General features: G+C 42.5%; 1 protein-coding gene across 2 annotated transcripts in view; it reads left to right on the top strand.

The window, feature by feature from the left end:
- The window catches only part of LOC138676307 (death-associated protein kinase 1-like), a 142517-nt gene that overhangs the window by 19807 nt on the left and 106157 nt on the right, over nt 1–16553 (top strand). For both annotated transcript variants that reach the window (XM_069765479.1, XM_069765480.1), the window contains exons 2-5: nt 8454–8534; nt 9388–9486; nt 12703–12810; nt 14500–14595. In XM_069765479.1, the coding sequence (XP_069621580.1) occupies nt 8502–8534; nt 9388–9486; nt 12703–12810; nt 14500–14595 (336 nt within the window). In that variant the 5' untranslated portion in view covers nt 8454–8501. The remainder of the gene's footprint in view (nt 1–8453; nt 8535–9387; nt 9487–12702; nt 12811–14499; nt 14596–16553) is intronic.

Below are 16553 nucleotides of genomic sequence, written 5' to 3' on the forward strand. Positions count from 1 at the left end.
ATTGTACCACCTAACGTCTGCTCTCCCATTTACGAGGGCATATCGCTACTCAAACAACGCACGGTGGGGGTAAAACAGTGTGGCAAAGCTTTACTGAACCAAAAAACAGGCAGATAACACATAGAACAGTCCCAGCAAAATTCCCCAAGATGGTGCACATTACAGAGTCTCACCCTTCCGCAGACCCACTGGGATAATGGCAGATGTTACATCAGAGCTCCCAGGGTCGCCTACCCCATCTGTGATACACACACAGAGAGGATGTAATGACAAGCGTAGGGAGATGATAGTCCACAGAGTCCATACAAGGTCCAAAGCCAGTTGACACGAGAGTCACCACCTGGCTTATCCGAACATCTCCATGGAGCCAGGCGACCAGCGGGTCCTAATCCTTGCTTTCTCCAAACGTATCCATGGTTCAGGGTTGGTTAATGGAGCAGATCTGTATCCTTTCAACCAGAGCCAAAAACACCTAGGTTGTTTCCTATAGAATGATAGATTCATGCCCCTCGTGCTGGTGCCATAATTGAATGGCTGCAGTCCTGTCTCTCGTCTGTTGGGTGTTTTGCAGAATGTCCAGCTGTGTCACTCTCTCTGTCTGTGAGTCTCTTTATACCCGAGGCATGTAACCTATTTTTAGATTTAACAAGTGTCCTTCAGTCCAGCATCAAGATAAGGGAAACAATAGTGATGAGATCAAGTAGAATTACTGTATATACTTGAGTATAAGCCGACCCGAGTATAAGCCGAGACCCCTAATTTTGCCACAAAAAAAATGGAAAAACGTATTGACTCGAGTATAAGCCTAGGGTGGGAAATGCAGCAGCTACTGGTAAATTTCAAAAATAAAAATGGATACCAATAAAAGTCAAATTAATTGAGACATCAGTAGGTTAAATGTTTTTGAATATCCATATTGAATCAGGAGCCCCATATAATTCTCCATACAGTTGATGATGGGCCCCTTAAGATGCTCCATACAAAATATGCCCCATATAATGCTCCATAAAGTTCATGATGGGCCCCATAAGATGCTCCATACAAAATATGCCCCATATAATGCTCCATAAAGTTCATGATGGGCCCCATAAGATGCTCCATACAAAAAATATGCCCCATATAATGCTGCACAAAGGTTAATAATGGCCCCATAAGATGCTCCATATTAAAATATGCCCCATATAATGCTCCATAAAGGTTAATGATAACCACATAAGATGCTCCATAGAGTAATATGCCCCATATAATGCCCCCTAAAAGTTGATGGCCCCGTATGCTGCTCCATAAAGGTTGATGGCCCCATAAGATGCTCCATAGAATAATATGCCCCATGTGCTGCTCCATAAAAGTTAATGATGCCCCATAAGAAGCTCCATAGAATAATATGCCCCATATGCTGCGCCATAAAGGTTGATGGCCCCATAAGATACTCCATAGAATAATATGCCCCATACGCTGCTCCATTAAGGTTTATGGCCCCATTAGATGCTCCATAGAATAATATGCCCCATATGCTGCGATTAAGAAAAAATAAAATTACATTCTCACCTCTCCTCGCTGGGGGCCAGGTGCCGGTGTCCTGAGCAGGCGGGGACACCGGCGTGCTATGGGGGCCAGGTGCTGGTGTCGATACTTGCTCAAGCCCCCGACACTTGCAATATTCACCTGTCCCTGTTCCACCATCGTGCACCGCTGTGTCTTCCGGGTACTCTGGATGTGACTGTTTAGGCAAAGGGCTTGCACAAAACACGCCATTGCGCCCTCTGACCTGAACGTCACAGCCAGAGGATGAGGAAGACAAAGCCCGGCGGTGCAACGGGGTCATGTGAATATAGCATGGCTCACCCTCCCCCGTCATACTCACCCCCTCCTGGTGTGGTCTGTGCATGTCCCTGCTTCTCCAATGGTCTCTGGCGCCGGCAGCTTGTTCCTGTGTTCAGCGGTCACATAGTACCGCTCATTAAAGTAATTAATATGCGCTCCACGCCTATGGGAGTGGAGTCGCGTGCATATTCATTACTAGAAGCGCCAGGAGGGCGTGATACGGCCGTCGTCAGGCTTGCCGCACTGTTTGTTCAGTACCCCCGGCTGTGATGGCTTTTTAAGCAATAAAGTAACCGCTCGGAATGGATCTGTGAGTGCCGCCTTTCCTTTCTTCTTTGTTGTTTGATATTCATTACTTTAATGAACGGTACCATGTGACCGCTGAACACAGGAAGAGCTGCCAGCGCCGAAGACCATCTGAGAAGCAAGGACGTGCAGAGACCGCACCAGGAGGGGGTGAGTATGATGTGACAGCTGCCACTCCTGCTGCTCCAACTCCCCCGCCGACCCCTGGGACAATGACTCGAGTATAAACTGAGATTTTCAGCCCATTTTTTTAGGCTGAAAGTACCCCTCTCGTCTTATACTCGAGTCATATACATACTTGACTATTTACTCTATTTACATAGTTTTCCCTCGCTGCTTTCAAAGTCAACAAACTGGCTCCTTAAGGGTATGTGTCCACGGGCCGGATTACATCCGGATTACCTGCGGATTGAACCCTGTGTACAACCGCAGCGTTCAGCACGCAGCGTCCAGATGTTACAGCATAGTGGAGGGGATTTTATGAAATCCCGTCTCCACTATGCGTGCGAACAAGCACCCGGCGGGCCTGCGTTTACGGACATGCGGCACGTCTTTTTAGATTGCAGCATGTCTTTTTACCTTGCGGCGACACTCCATCGCCGCAAGGTAAATCACAGGGACCTATGAATTGGGTGCGGAGTTTCCAGATGTGTGCAATGAACACATCCGGAATTACCGAGCATACAGAAGGGGGCGGTGCTTTCGGTGGAGCGAGTTTTCCGCTCCATCCAAAGCTCCGTCATTACGGACGGTGGACACGTACCCTAATACAATGTATAATTAGCATATCAGTAGACCTCACTATCCTCATCAAGGATTAGAGCACACAATGTTATATCAAATATCAGCGTACAAGTCAATATTCCAGGCTTTCACAAGCAAACGTTGGTTTTCTTGACCAAAAAATCAACTCTTAAATCCAAAAGCCAACATAGAGATAGAAAGTCTTCTTGGTTTGCTAAACATAGTCATCTGGATAATCTGTCTATATAATCGTCTAAGGGGTACTTCCGTCTATTTGTCTGTCTGTCTTTCTGTCTGTTTGTAACGGAAATCCCGCGTTTTGACAGGCTTAGTCCAGCCGCAAATTGGCCCCTCCCTACTCTCCTCAAGTCAGTGCCCCTCCCTACTCCCCTACAGTCAGTACCAGTGTGTCGCCCCATCCCGGGCCAACTTTTTACTATTGATGCTGCCTATTAAAAATAATTATTAAAAAATTGTGCTATTCTCACCTTTCAACGTCCACCAATGCGCGCAATGCTGCCACCAGCTTCCGTTCCCAGTGATACATTGTGAAATTACCCAGATGACTTAGCGGTCTCGCGAGACGGCTAAGTCATCTGGGTAATTTCACAATGCATCACTGGGAACGGAAGCTGGCGGCAGCATCGCACACATCGGGACAGCTTTGTAGGATGCCTGAGGGTGAGTATATAACTATTTTTTATTTATTTATTTTTTTAACAAGGATATGGTGCCCACACTGCTATATACTACGTGGGCTGTGTTATATACTGCGTGGGCAGTGTTATACTGCATGGCCTGTGTTATATACTGCGTGGCCCATGTTATATACTACGTGGGCTGTGCTGTATATTACGTGGGCTGTGTTATATACTGCCTGGCTGCTATATACTACGTGGGCAGTGTTATATACTGCGTGGCTTGTGTTATATACTGCGTGGCCTGTGTTATATACTGCGTGGGCTGTGTTATATACTACGTGGGCTGTGTTATATACTATGTGGGCTGTGCTATTTATTACGTGGGCTGTTATATACTGCCTGGCTGCTATATACTACATGGGCAGTGTTATATACTGCGTGGGCTGTGTTATATACTACGTGGCCTGTGTTATATACTGTGTGGGCTGTGCTATATATTGCATGGCCTGTGTTATATACTGCGTGGCCTGTGTTATATACTACGTGGCTGCTATATACTACGTGGCTGTGCTATGTACTACGTGGCTGTGTTACGTGAGCTGTGCTATATACTATGTGGCTGCTACATACTATGTGGCTGCTATATACTACGTGGCTGTGCTATATACTATGTGGCCGTGCTATATACTACGTGGCTGTGCTATATACTACATGGCTGTGCTATACACTACGTGGCTGGCTGTGCTATATACTACATGGCTGTCTGTGTTATAGTTGAAGTGCACCCAGACGCAGGGCCGCGGGTTACTCAGTACCGGTCCTGGGGATGTCACGGTGGCTGGACCCGGTCCGTGACCCTGTTAAGGGGTGTCCAATAAAAGGTGATAGAGCGTAGTGCAGAACGCGAGGAATAACAAGGACACAGGGTTGCAGTTTCTTTACCTTTTTACTGAAGGTTTCGGGATCCGCAATCCAGAGCACTGCTAACAGGGCTGGCTGAGACCGGCTGGTCCGAAGGCACATCCAGAGTTCCCTTTGCAGGTGGAAATCAGTGTCTACCTTCTAGCGCCTGTGTGTTGTAGTCCTTCCCTGCTGAGCACTACGGGATAGTCCTCACAACTATCGTATCTGTTCTTTCTCTTCTCTCCGTCCCCCAGTATGGTATGGCTAGGACGCACCCGTATGACAGGTAGGCCTGGAGTTATTCTGGGACCCTAGCAATGCCCCTCTCCCACGATTGCCTCCTATGTCCGTTCCGGTGATTTAAGTTAGACAGCCAACCTGTAGTTAACTGTCCTGCCGCTATTTGAAGTAATGCGTAGAGTCTGTTACTTCCTCGGTGCTCCGGCCACCGGCTACACGCCTCAGTAGGATGTTGCCGTTCTCGGGGCACGACTCCTACTGGCTCTATCTCCTTTGTACTCTGATCCCGTTTCCCACTGCTCCACAGTATCCTTCTCTTCGTGTCCTTTCTAAGATGCCGCCGCAAGGTAGTGCAGGCGCGGCTCTGTAACAATCAGTCCTTTCTGCTAGGCCCCTGTCAGGAACCCACCTCTGACAGGTCCTCCCTGGAGCTCTCCCAGGATACTTTCTGTTCTAACCTCCTATCCGACCCCTAGTTTTACCAGTGTGAGGAGAGACCTAGTAAGTAATGCCTTTTGCTCCCCCTAGTGGCCAGAGTGTGAAGTGTAATGTGTGCTTGTGATACCTGGTCAGATGAACTCCTTTAGTGCAATCAGACATAACATCACCCTCCTTAGCGGCAGAGCGACATTACTGCAACGACCAGGTCTCTGGGGCGCTGCATATACGTGGCTGTGTTATATACTACGTGGCTGTGTTATATACTACGTGGCTGTGTTATATACTACGTGGCTGTGTTATATACTACGTGGCTGTGCTATATACTACGTGGCTGTGCTAAGCGCGACGTACATACATACATAATACATATTCTAGAATACCAGATGCATTAGAATCGGGCCACCATCTAGTTAAGATATAATCTGGTTTCTTCACAGTACCCTATATATTAATTTTCATGCACTATTGCTATTTATTTGCTGCAGGGTATTTGCTTATTTTGTTTTTATCTTAGGTTTTTGTCTGTTTAATGTCCAGCGTGAACATTCGCCTACACGCTGAATGCACACCAATTTATATTCCAGTTCATCTCTTTAGATGTAGAATGTGAGTGAACAAACACTTTTCCTTTTTAATCTTACTTTAGCTAACCTTCAACTTTTTTTTAATCTTTTATGGCCTTTTGCCAGTTATCTGTAGGAAATTATTTGTTGAGGCCAAGTGAATGTTTTTTTTTCTGTATATTTCCGTTCTGTGTTTTAAGGCCAGGTAATCAATATTATAATTCATGAACACAACCTAGCCCTCACTCAGCAAGCTTTTAGACCATGGCCCACTTGTACTATACACATAGGTCTGAGAATAGTCCCATTGCTCACAAAAGTGTATTGTGCTAGAAGCATACCATATAAAATCAATCTCATTTACCCCTTTATGCAGAAGAAAGTTTTCATTGTTTTCACTTTCATTTTACCTCACTGTCTTTAACCCCTTCACCCCTGGAGCTTTTATGTTTTCATTTTTCGCTCCCCTTCTTTCCAGTGCCATAACTTTTTTATTTTTTCGTCAATATGGCCATGTGGGGGCTTATTTTTTGCGGGACTAGTTGTACTTTTGATGATACCATTGGTATTACCATGTCGTGTAACAAAAAACGGGAAAAAAAAATTCCAAGTGCAATAAAATTACAAAAAAAGTGCAATTCCACACTTTTTTTTTTCTTTGGCTTTTTTGCTAGGTTCCCTAAATGCTAAACTACCCTGCCATTATGATTCTCCAGGTCATTACAAGTTCATAGACACCAAACATGTTTAGGTTCTCTTTTATCTAAGTGTTAAAAAAAATTCCAATGTTTACTAAAAAAAAACAATTGTGCAATTTTCCGATAAAGGTAGCGTCTTCATTTTTCGTGATCTGGGGTCGGGTGAGGGCTTATTTTTTGCGTGCTGAGCTGACGTTTTTAATTATACCATTTTGGTGCAGATGTATTCTTTTGATCGCCCGTTATTGCGTTTTAATGCAATGTCGCGGCGACCAAAAAAGCATAATTTTGGCGTTTTGATTTTTTTTTCTCGCTACGCCATTTAGCCATCAGGTTAATCCTTCTTTTTATTGATAGATTGGGCGATTCTGAACTTGGCGATACCAAATATGTGTAGGTTTGATTTTTTTTTTTACTGTTTTATTTTGATTGGGGCGAAAGGGGGTGATTTGAACTTTTATATACGGTATATATATATATATATATATATATATATATATATATATATATATATATATATTTTATATATTTTTAAAGACATTTTTTTTTATTTTGGCATGCTTCAATAGCCTCCATGGGAGGCTGGAAGCATGCACTACTTAATCGCTTCTGCTACATAGACGTGATGCACAGATCACCTCTATGCAGCAGAATTACAGGCTTGCTATGAGAGCTGACCACAGAGTGGCGCTGATAGCAATCCGCCATCAACAACCAACGCACCGATTAACTAGTTAGTGTGAGCAGGTGGATCGCGATTCTGCTCGCACCCATTGCGCGCACATGTCAGCTGTTGAAAACAGCTGACATGTTGCCGCTTTGAGATGGGCTTACCGTCTGAGCCTCATACTGCCAGCTGACATACTATTCTGTCAGCTGGCAGAAAGGGGTTAAGGGCCTTAACTTTTTTCCTTTTTCGTCGACATTACCATATGAAGGCTTCCAGTGTATTATACCTGCCTGTCAGTATTCTACTCACCAGGGCTGCCACTAGGAATTTCTGGGCCCCATACTGGCAACATTTTTTGACCCCCTTAAGACTCCTTCCCAGATCTACCTTCACCACTCAAACCTTCCACAGTCCCACTCTGATACTGACACACCCAAACCATTTACTGCAGGGATTTTAAACTAGAATCTGTGGCCTTAGGCCACCTGTAAGACCCGGCCTGGAGGAAATGGACCGGCCCCACTTCCTTCCTGCAGTTCGTTTCAAAAATTAAAAGCCCATACCGGCTTTTCCTGAACAATCCCAGGCCAGATAGCTTAACCAGGTCTACGCTTACTTTTATTTTGCTCTGTGACTCACAAGCATCCTGCTGTGACCACAAGGCACTCCAGCGGGTCTAATGGGTCTCTGTCCACATCCTTGGGGGAACACACAGCGATCCCTACATGTGAACCTTGCAAAAATATAAAAATATGGGTCTAAAGTAACATTTTGGGGACAAAAAGTTAAATGTTCATTTTCTCCTTCCACATTCCAAAAATTCCTGTAAAGCATCTATAGGGTTAACAAACTTCTTGAATGTGGTTTTGAGTACCTTGAGGGGTGCAGTTTTTAGAATGGTGTCACTGTGAGGTATTTTCTGTCACATAGACCCCTCAAAATCACTTCAAATGTGAGGTGATCCCTAAATAATGGTTTTGTATATTTTGTTGTGAAAATGAGAAATTGTTGGTCAACTTTTAACCGTTATAACGTCCTAACAAAAATGCAGCATGACTGCGATGTTCAGTTTGATAAACTTCAAGATACACACCTTGTTCTTGCATAACTACAAGCTGTTCTGCACGACAAAGGGTCACATATTTTCTATGTCCATTAACATTCTTTGAAGGCATTAATAATTACAGTCTGTAATGTTTATCATGTAACAGTGGTGACATAAAATAACTGGCATTTATTAGGCAGAATATAGCAGTGCTGACATACAAACACATCCCACCCACCTATCCACCCATTTAATGTGATATTTCAGGGCTATTTAATTTGTAAAGTAGTTGTATATGCTGTTTTGCATTGTGAAGAAACTGTAGTTTTTTTCCAGTGCCATCTGTATTCACTCATCCTTCTTTTCTAACTTACTCAGACCACATGTTATAAAAACAATACTATAGTTGGAAATATAAAGTGGGTGATGGACGGCACCAGCGTGAAGTCTGCTGATCAGGTGAGACTTTTCTTGACAGATTAAAGGGGTTGTCCCGTGAAAAGTTATCACTTGTCCCTTGATCGGTGCTGGATCCCGCACTAATCTGCAGAACAGGGAACTTTTATCCCCATTTGAATGGAGCGTCAGTGCTCAAGCTCGACTGCTATTTCATTCATTCCCTACAGGGCTGGTGAGCGCTATGCTCGGCCATTTCTGGAAGCCCCATAAAGAAATAGTAAATCAACGTTCAGGCGTTTGACCTGACACGCAGTTTTCTAATGTTGGATCAAAATTCTTCTATTTGCTAATCGATGTAGATTCCTGCAGAAGGACGCCTATTGATCAGCAAATTGTCATATATCCTGTGGATATGTGATATTTTATTTTAGCTGGACAACCCCGTAAGGCTAAGTTTACACTATGTTTGCTATACAGGTATCAGTATGCAATTTTATGCATATTTGAATACAGTCTGTTAGTGACGTTCATTAAAGAAATATATATTTTTAAATATCTATTTTGCTTCTTAGTAAAATGATTATGTGAGATCACATCTCAGTCAGTTCCCCAATTGTTGTTTGTCCTGATGAAGAGGTATCCTCACCTCGAAATGCGTTGACAAATAAAACTGCACACATCTGGCCTCCTATTGTATATTGTATTCTCATCAGCGCAGTTTTATACCCACTTTCATGTCCAAGTTTGCTGACTTTACCAGGCTTTGGCTTACACAATTATGTAAAACACAGACTAAAATAAAGCTTTGTTCAAATTCTGAGTACTGTCAACTCTGTGGCCAAATGTAGTGTGAACAGTACCTACCTGTCATGTATTTTATCCGTGATAAACTGATACCTTTTATCTTTTACAGTACGGGAACACACTTCTACACTATGCAGCACATGCTGACAATGTAGACGATGTCCGTAGACTGATACAGCATGGATATAGTGTACTGAGCCAAAATGCGGTATGTAGGCGTGCAGTGCATGGGTTAAGTACGTGTGAAGGGGACAGATTCATGCTCTAAGTGCTTTCACGCAGAAGTATTTTGGTCAAGTATGTTGCATCAATATTTGTAAGCCAAAATCAGGAGTGATTCCAAAGTGACCATGTTGGTTCTGCTTCTGGTTTCAGCTTACAAATGCAAAATGCTGACTAGAATAATGACTTGTAAAAGTGGCCTCTAGTGGAGGGTCTTTCCTGTATGGCTTTTCTTTCACATAACTGCGTAGAATTTATACAGAGTCTTATGTTGGTCATGCTTACTGGAATTATTGCCTGCATTAGTGACAGCTGAGTATTTTATTTTGGACCCCTTTGTGATCAATTGCTTTGTGCTCAGATCTCTGGCTGACCCAACGGCTGGTCGGGAGACTTCAGTTCCTATAATGAAAGGTTTAGCCCTGTAGGCGCAATAACTATTGCTAAGTTTACCTGGGTAATCGTTGTACTCCCTTGCTCTGGGGTATTCTCCCAAAATTATTAAATGCCTTTTGTTGTTGTTTATAATAATACTAAAATCTTTATTGTAGATTTCTCTCTACTTTACAGTTTGTTAGGCCTTATATATTCATACCCCTTCTCTCTAAGGCTGGGATCACAAAGTGATCGGGGCTTATGTCCACACCCCCTGCAAAACGGGATTCAGAAACGCCGAAGAAGCTATTGATTATAATGATGCAGACGGAGTCTCAGTGTGCTCTAACGACTACGTAGTAGACTACGCCTTGCTACCATCCTCTAATAGGCATACAGTACACACCAAAAGTTTGGACACACCTTCTCATTATAGATATTTCTGTATTTTCATGACTATGCAAATTGTACATTCACACTGAAGCCATCAAAACTATGAATTAACACATGTGGAATTATATACTTAACAAACAAGTGTGAAACAACTGAATTATATTCTAGGTTCTTCAAAGTAGCCACCTTTGCTTTGATGACTGCTTTGCACTCTCTTGGCATTCTCTTGATGAGCTTCAAGAGGTAGTCACCGGAAATGGTTTTCACTTCACAGGTGTGCCCTGTCAGGTTTAATAAGTGGGATTTCTTGCCTTATAAATGGGGTTGGGACCATCAGTTGTGTTGTGCAGAAGTCTGGTGGATACACAGCTGATAGTCCTACTGAATAGACTGTTAGAATTTGTATTATGGCAAGAAAAAAGCAGCTAAGTAAAGAAAAACGAGTGGCCATTACTCTAAGAAATGAAGGTCAGTCAGTCTGAAAAATTGGGAAAATTTTGAAAGTGTCCCCAAGTGCAGTGGCAAAAACCATCAAGCGCTACTAAGAAACTGGCTCACATGAGGACCGCCCCAGGAAAGGAAGACCAAGAGTTATCTCTGCTTCTGAGGATAAGTTTATCCGAGTCACCAGCCTCAGAAATCGCAGGTTAACAGCAGCTCAGATTAGAGACCAGGTCAATGCCACACAGAGTTCTAGCAGCAGACACATCTCTACAACAACTGTTAAGAGGAGACTTTGTGCAGCAGGCCTTCATGGTAAAATAGCTGCTTGGAAACCACTGCTAAGGACAGGCAACAAGCAGAAGAGACTTGTTTGGGCTAAAAAATACAAGGTATTAACATTACACCAGTGGAAATCTGTGCTTTGGTCTGATGAGTCCAAATTTGAGATCTTTGGTTCCAACCACCGTTTCTTTGTGCGACGCAGAAAAGGTGAACGGATGGACTCTACATGCCTGGTTTCCACCGTGAAGCATTGAGGAAGAGGTGTGATGGTGTAGGGGTGCTTTGCTGGTGACACTGTTGGGGATTTATTCAAAATTGAAGGCATACAGAACCAGCATGGCTACCACAGCATCTTGCAGCGGCATGCTATTCCATCCGGTTTGCGTTTAGTTGGACCATCATTTATTTTTCAACAGGACAATGACCCGAAGCACACCTCCAGGCTGTGTAAGGGCTACTTGACCAAGGAGGAGAGTGATGGGGTGCTATGCCAGATGACCTGACCTCCACAGTCACCAGATCTGAACCCAATCGAGATGGTTTGGGGTGAGCTGGACTGCAGAGTGAAGGCAAAAGGGCCAACAAGTGCTAAACATCTTTGGGAACTCCTTCAAGATTGTTGGAAGACCATTCCCGGTGACTACCTCTTGAAGCTCATCAAGAGAATGCCAAGAGTGTGCAAAGCAGTCATCAAAGCAAAAGGTGGCTACTTTGAAGAACCTAGAATATAAGACATATTTTCAGTTGTTTCACACTTTTTTGTTAAGTATATAATTCCACATGTGTTGATTCATAGTTTTGATGGCTTCAGTGTGAATGTACAATTTTCATATTCATGAAAATACAGAAAAATCTTTTAATGAGAAAGTGTGTCCAAACTTTTGGTCTGTACTGTACATGGCTGAAAATGCTGCACAACAAAACACACGGTGACATTGTCTGCATCATTATGTCGGTGCTTTGCTGGGAGTTCAGATGTAAACCTCGATGGGGCTACTTGAACGTGGGACAGAGCGCTATGTTATCCTAGCCTTAGAGAGAATGGTTGGTGTTTATTGCACCTATGGCTGTTATTGTTATCAAGTCTTACTTTACTGTTACTGTACATTTCACATAACATGTCTCTTCTTCATTATTTAACTTAATATGTCCTTGTTACACCTACATTGGTGTGAAAAAGTATTTAGCCCCTTCCTGATTTCCTCTTCTTTTGCCACAGGTGTGGCAGTAATCAGGCCTGGGTGTGATAAACCACAGTTATTTCATGTTTTACTGTGGGGGTGAGAAGGAAAATCACTTTTTCACACAGGGCCCTGTAGGTTTGGATTTCTTTTTCCCTTAATAAGAAAGACTCATTTAAAAACAAAACTGCATTTTATATTTACTTGTATTATCTAATGTCTACATTTGTTTGGAGATCTGAAACATTTAAGTGTGACAAACATGCAAAAGAATAGAAAATCAGGAAGAGGGCAAATACTTTTTCACACAACTGTATATATTGGTTTTGCCTATACTTGTTCTCATGTCGTTGCCAACTACAACATCTCTCACTATATTTGTCATCCTTTGCCAGTTTCCTTTCAATATGATTTACTGCTTTAATTTATGACTGTATGTTTCCATGTGAAAAATGTATATTATTATGTACCATTAGAAATGTATAAATGAGCGCGCTTTGAACGTATATTGGTCTTGTTCTATACAGAGGGGTTTAACGCCTCTACACATGGCGGCTTTTGGTGGAAATGTGCGAACCCTAGAAATGCTTTTATCTTCACAACCAAACAACGTCATCAATATAACAAGCATTAAGGTATGAATGATGATAATGGCATTTACTAACAATACCAAAGCCCTCAGAAATCCCACATGTAAGAAGTGTGTGGGCACCTTGCCGTTGCAAATCTAATTAGCCAATTTCTTTAGTTAGAGTACCGTCACACTATACGATTTACCTACGATCACGACCAGCGATATGACCTGGCCGTGATCGTAGGTAAATCGTAGTGTGGTCGCTGGGGAGCTGTCACACAGACAGCTCTCCAGCGACCAACGATGCCGAGGTCCCTGGGTAACCAGGGTAAACATCGGGTAACTAAGCGCAGGACCGCGCTTAGTAACCCGATGTTTACCCTGGTTACAAGCGTAAAACTAAAAAAAAACAAACAGCACATACTTACATTCTGGTGTCCGTCAGGTCCCTTGCCGTCTGCTTCCCGCACTCACTAACTGCCGGCCGTAAAGTGAAAGTGAAAGCACAGCCGCTGTGCTCTGCTTTCACTTTACGGCCGGCAGTCACAGTGCGGGAAGCAGACGGCAAGGGACCTGACGGACACCAGAATGTAAGTATGTGCTGTTTTTTTTTTTTTTTAGTTTTACGCTTGTAACCAGGGTAAACATCGGGTTACTAAGCGCGGCCCTGCGCTTAGTAACCCGATGTTTACCCTGGTTACAAGCGAACGCATCGCTGGATCGCATCGCTAGATCGCTAGATCGGTGTCACACACACTGATCTAGCGATGACAGCGGGAGATCCAGCGATGAAAGAAAGTTCTAAACGATCTGCTACGACGTACGATTCTCAGCAGGATCCCTGATCGCTGCTGCGTGTCAGACACAGCGATATCGTAACGATATCGCTGGAACGTCACGAATCGTACCGTCGTAGCGATCGAAATGGTATAGTGTGACGGTACCCTTAGTGCACTTTGGCACTTCCACCTGAGACTGGGCGGGAATCATAAAGCCCACTGAATGGACAACTTCACAACTCGAAAACACTTAAAATAGTGTTGTATTCTTGTGCTAGCCTGATAGGCAGTAGTATGTCCATTCTAGGGATATCAAGCATCAGAAAGTTACCGCCTTGAATGTTATCCTTCTAGTGAACTTTTCAGTAGCTCTTTCTCAGTTTCTGCAGTTTTTTCTGGCATCTTGATTTATGGAATTCTAGGAAGTGTCATTATACAATAAGCAATGTACAATTAGCTGGGAAAAAATGTATTCTCCCCCTCCATTATTTGAGCTCTACTTAGCTGTTAGGAATATGTGAGTCAGCGAGCCTGCTGAGTGCAGCTCTGTGAGTGGAACTTTGGACTATAGTATAGTAACTGAAAATCAGTGCGTGATAAGTCATGTTACTCTTTATCTATACATTACATATTTACATTAAGTAACTGTAGTATGTGTTTTATAAATTACATGTATATGTTTTTTAGGACCTTACTCTCCTTCATTAAGTTAATGAGCTGTAGTATGGTTTTTATATATTGTCGATTTGTGTTTTTATTAGTACATTTCTCTCTTTCAAGAAGCTAATTGGCTGTAGTATACTTTTTACATATTTCTGATTTGTGTTTTTATTAGTACATTAACCTCTTTTGTGATTTTGTGAACCTAATTGGCTGTAGTATACTATATATATATATATATATATATATATATATATATATATATATATATATATGTATATATATATATTGCCGATTTGTGTTTTTATTAGGACTCTACTCTACTTCATGAAGCTGTGTGTGGTAAAAGTATTGAAACAGTTAATCTTCTAATAGAAAAGGGAGCTGACACAAACCTTCAAGACCAGGTATGTTGCAACAGCATATTAGTATGTTGTGAAATATTCCAGGCAGCCACTCTTATTATTTAAAAAAAACTGTTGAAGAAGCCCTCCCATTAACATTTTTCCCCCTAAGTTTCTGTATATGTGTATGTGCTATGTTGTAAATGTGTTAATATATTCCCATACAGTGGTTTGGTAAAGTAATCACCCCCTTGGCTTTTTACCTATTTTGTTACATTACATCCTGTGTTTAAATATTTTTGTAATCCGATGTATGTGTGATGCATCAGCATTAAATATTCTAATTTGGTGAAGCGAAATGAGAAAAACATAGGCATAAATTATATTCATGGGATCTGGAATCAATTAACTACAAATTTACATGTGCATATCTTTTCAAGCTCTTTGGGGTGAAGCCCCTAAAAATTTCTGGTGCAAGCAATTACCTTCATAAGTCACATACTTCGTGAAAGGAAGTCCACATGTGTGCAATCTAAGTGTCACTTGGTCTGTCAGTATATACACTTTACCTTTTCTGAAAGGTCATAGAGGCTGCAACCCCATTAAGCAAAAAGCACCACTAACCAAACAACACCATGAAGACCAAGGAGATCTCCAAACAAGTCAGGGACAAAGTTGTTGAGAAGAACAAGTCAGGGTTGGGTTTTATAAAAATATCCCAATCTCTGATGATCCACAGAGCACCATCAAAACCAGTATCATCAAATGGAAAGAACATGGTACCACAACAAACCTGCCAAGAGAGGGCCGCCCACCAAAACTCACAATCCGGGCAAGGAGGGAGAGGCAGCACAGAGACCAAAGGTAACCCTGAAGAAGCAAAGTTCCCAAGCAGAGACTGGAGTACCTGTCCATATAGCCACAAAAGCTACACTCCATAGAGGTGGCCTTTATGGAAGAGTGGGCAGACAGAAGCCTTTACTTACACCCAAAAAATGTAAGGCTTATTTTGAGTTTGACAAAATACATGGGGGAGGAAGGTGCTGTGGTCAGATGAGACCAAAATGCAAGTTTTTGGTCACCAAGGTAAATGATGTGTCTAGCGCCAAACCAACATAGCTCATCACCCCAAGAACACCATTCCCACATTGAAACATGGTGGTAGCGGCATCATGCTGTGTGGATGTTTTAAGCAGTAGGGACAGGGAAAATAGTCTGAACCAAGGGGAAGATGGATGGTGCAAAATATGGGAATATTCTTGAGCAATACCTGTTTCAGTCTGTTAGTGATTTGTGATGCAGGTTCACCTTCCAACAAGATAATGACCCAAAGCATACTGCTAAAGCAACACTCTAGTGATTTAAGGGAAAATATGTAAATAGTTTGGCGTGGCCTAGTCAAAGCCCAGACCTTAATCCAATTGAGAATCTGTGGTCAGACTTGAAGATAGATTGTTCACCAGAGGAAACCATCTAACTTGATGGAGCTGGAGCAGATTTGCCTTCAGGAATGGGCAGAAATCCCAGTTACAAGATGTGGAAAGCTCGTAGAGACGTAATCAAAACCGATTTGCAGGTGTAATTGCCACAAAAGGAGGCTCTACTGAGTGCTGACTTTAGGGAGGTGAATAGGTATGCACACTGAAGTTTTCAATTATTTTATCTTATTTTTATTGTTTGCTTCATAAAAAAAGAAAGCTAAATTTTCACAGTTGAAGGCATGTTCTTTACATGAACTGATGCATACCCTCAAAAGAAAAAAACAATGAAATTCCAGGTTATGAGGTAGCAAAACCCCCCAAAATACCAAGGCGGTGAATACTTTCGCAAACCACTGTAATTGCATCTTCTTATATATCCAGCAGCATTTAAGTCCTCTTCTGACTGAGTGATGTCACCAATCTTCAGACCATCCGGATCACTATATGCATGAGCCAGAAGTCTCTTTTACAATGTACTATTGAGCCTCGTACTGACAGTCCATAGATTGCATTGTAAACGCCACTTCTGGGCCACACAGA

Source organism: Ranitomeya imitator, chromosome 4, assembly GCF_032444005.1.
Source record: "Ranitomeya imitator isolate aRanImi1 chromosome 4, aRanImi1.pri, whole genome shotgun sequence".
NCBI lineage: Eukaryota > Metazoa > Chordata > Amphibia > Anura > Dendrobatidae > Ranitomeya > Ranitomeya imitator.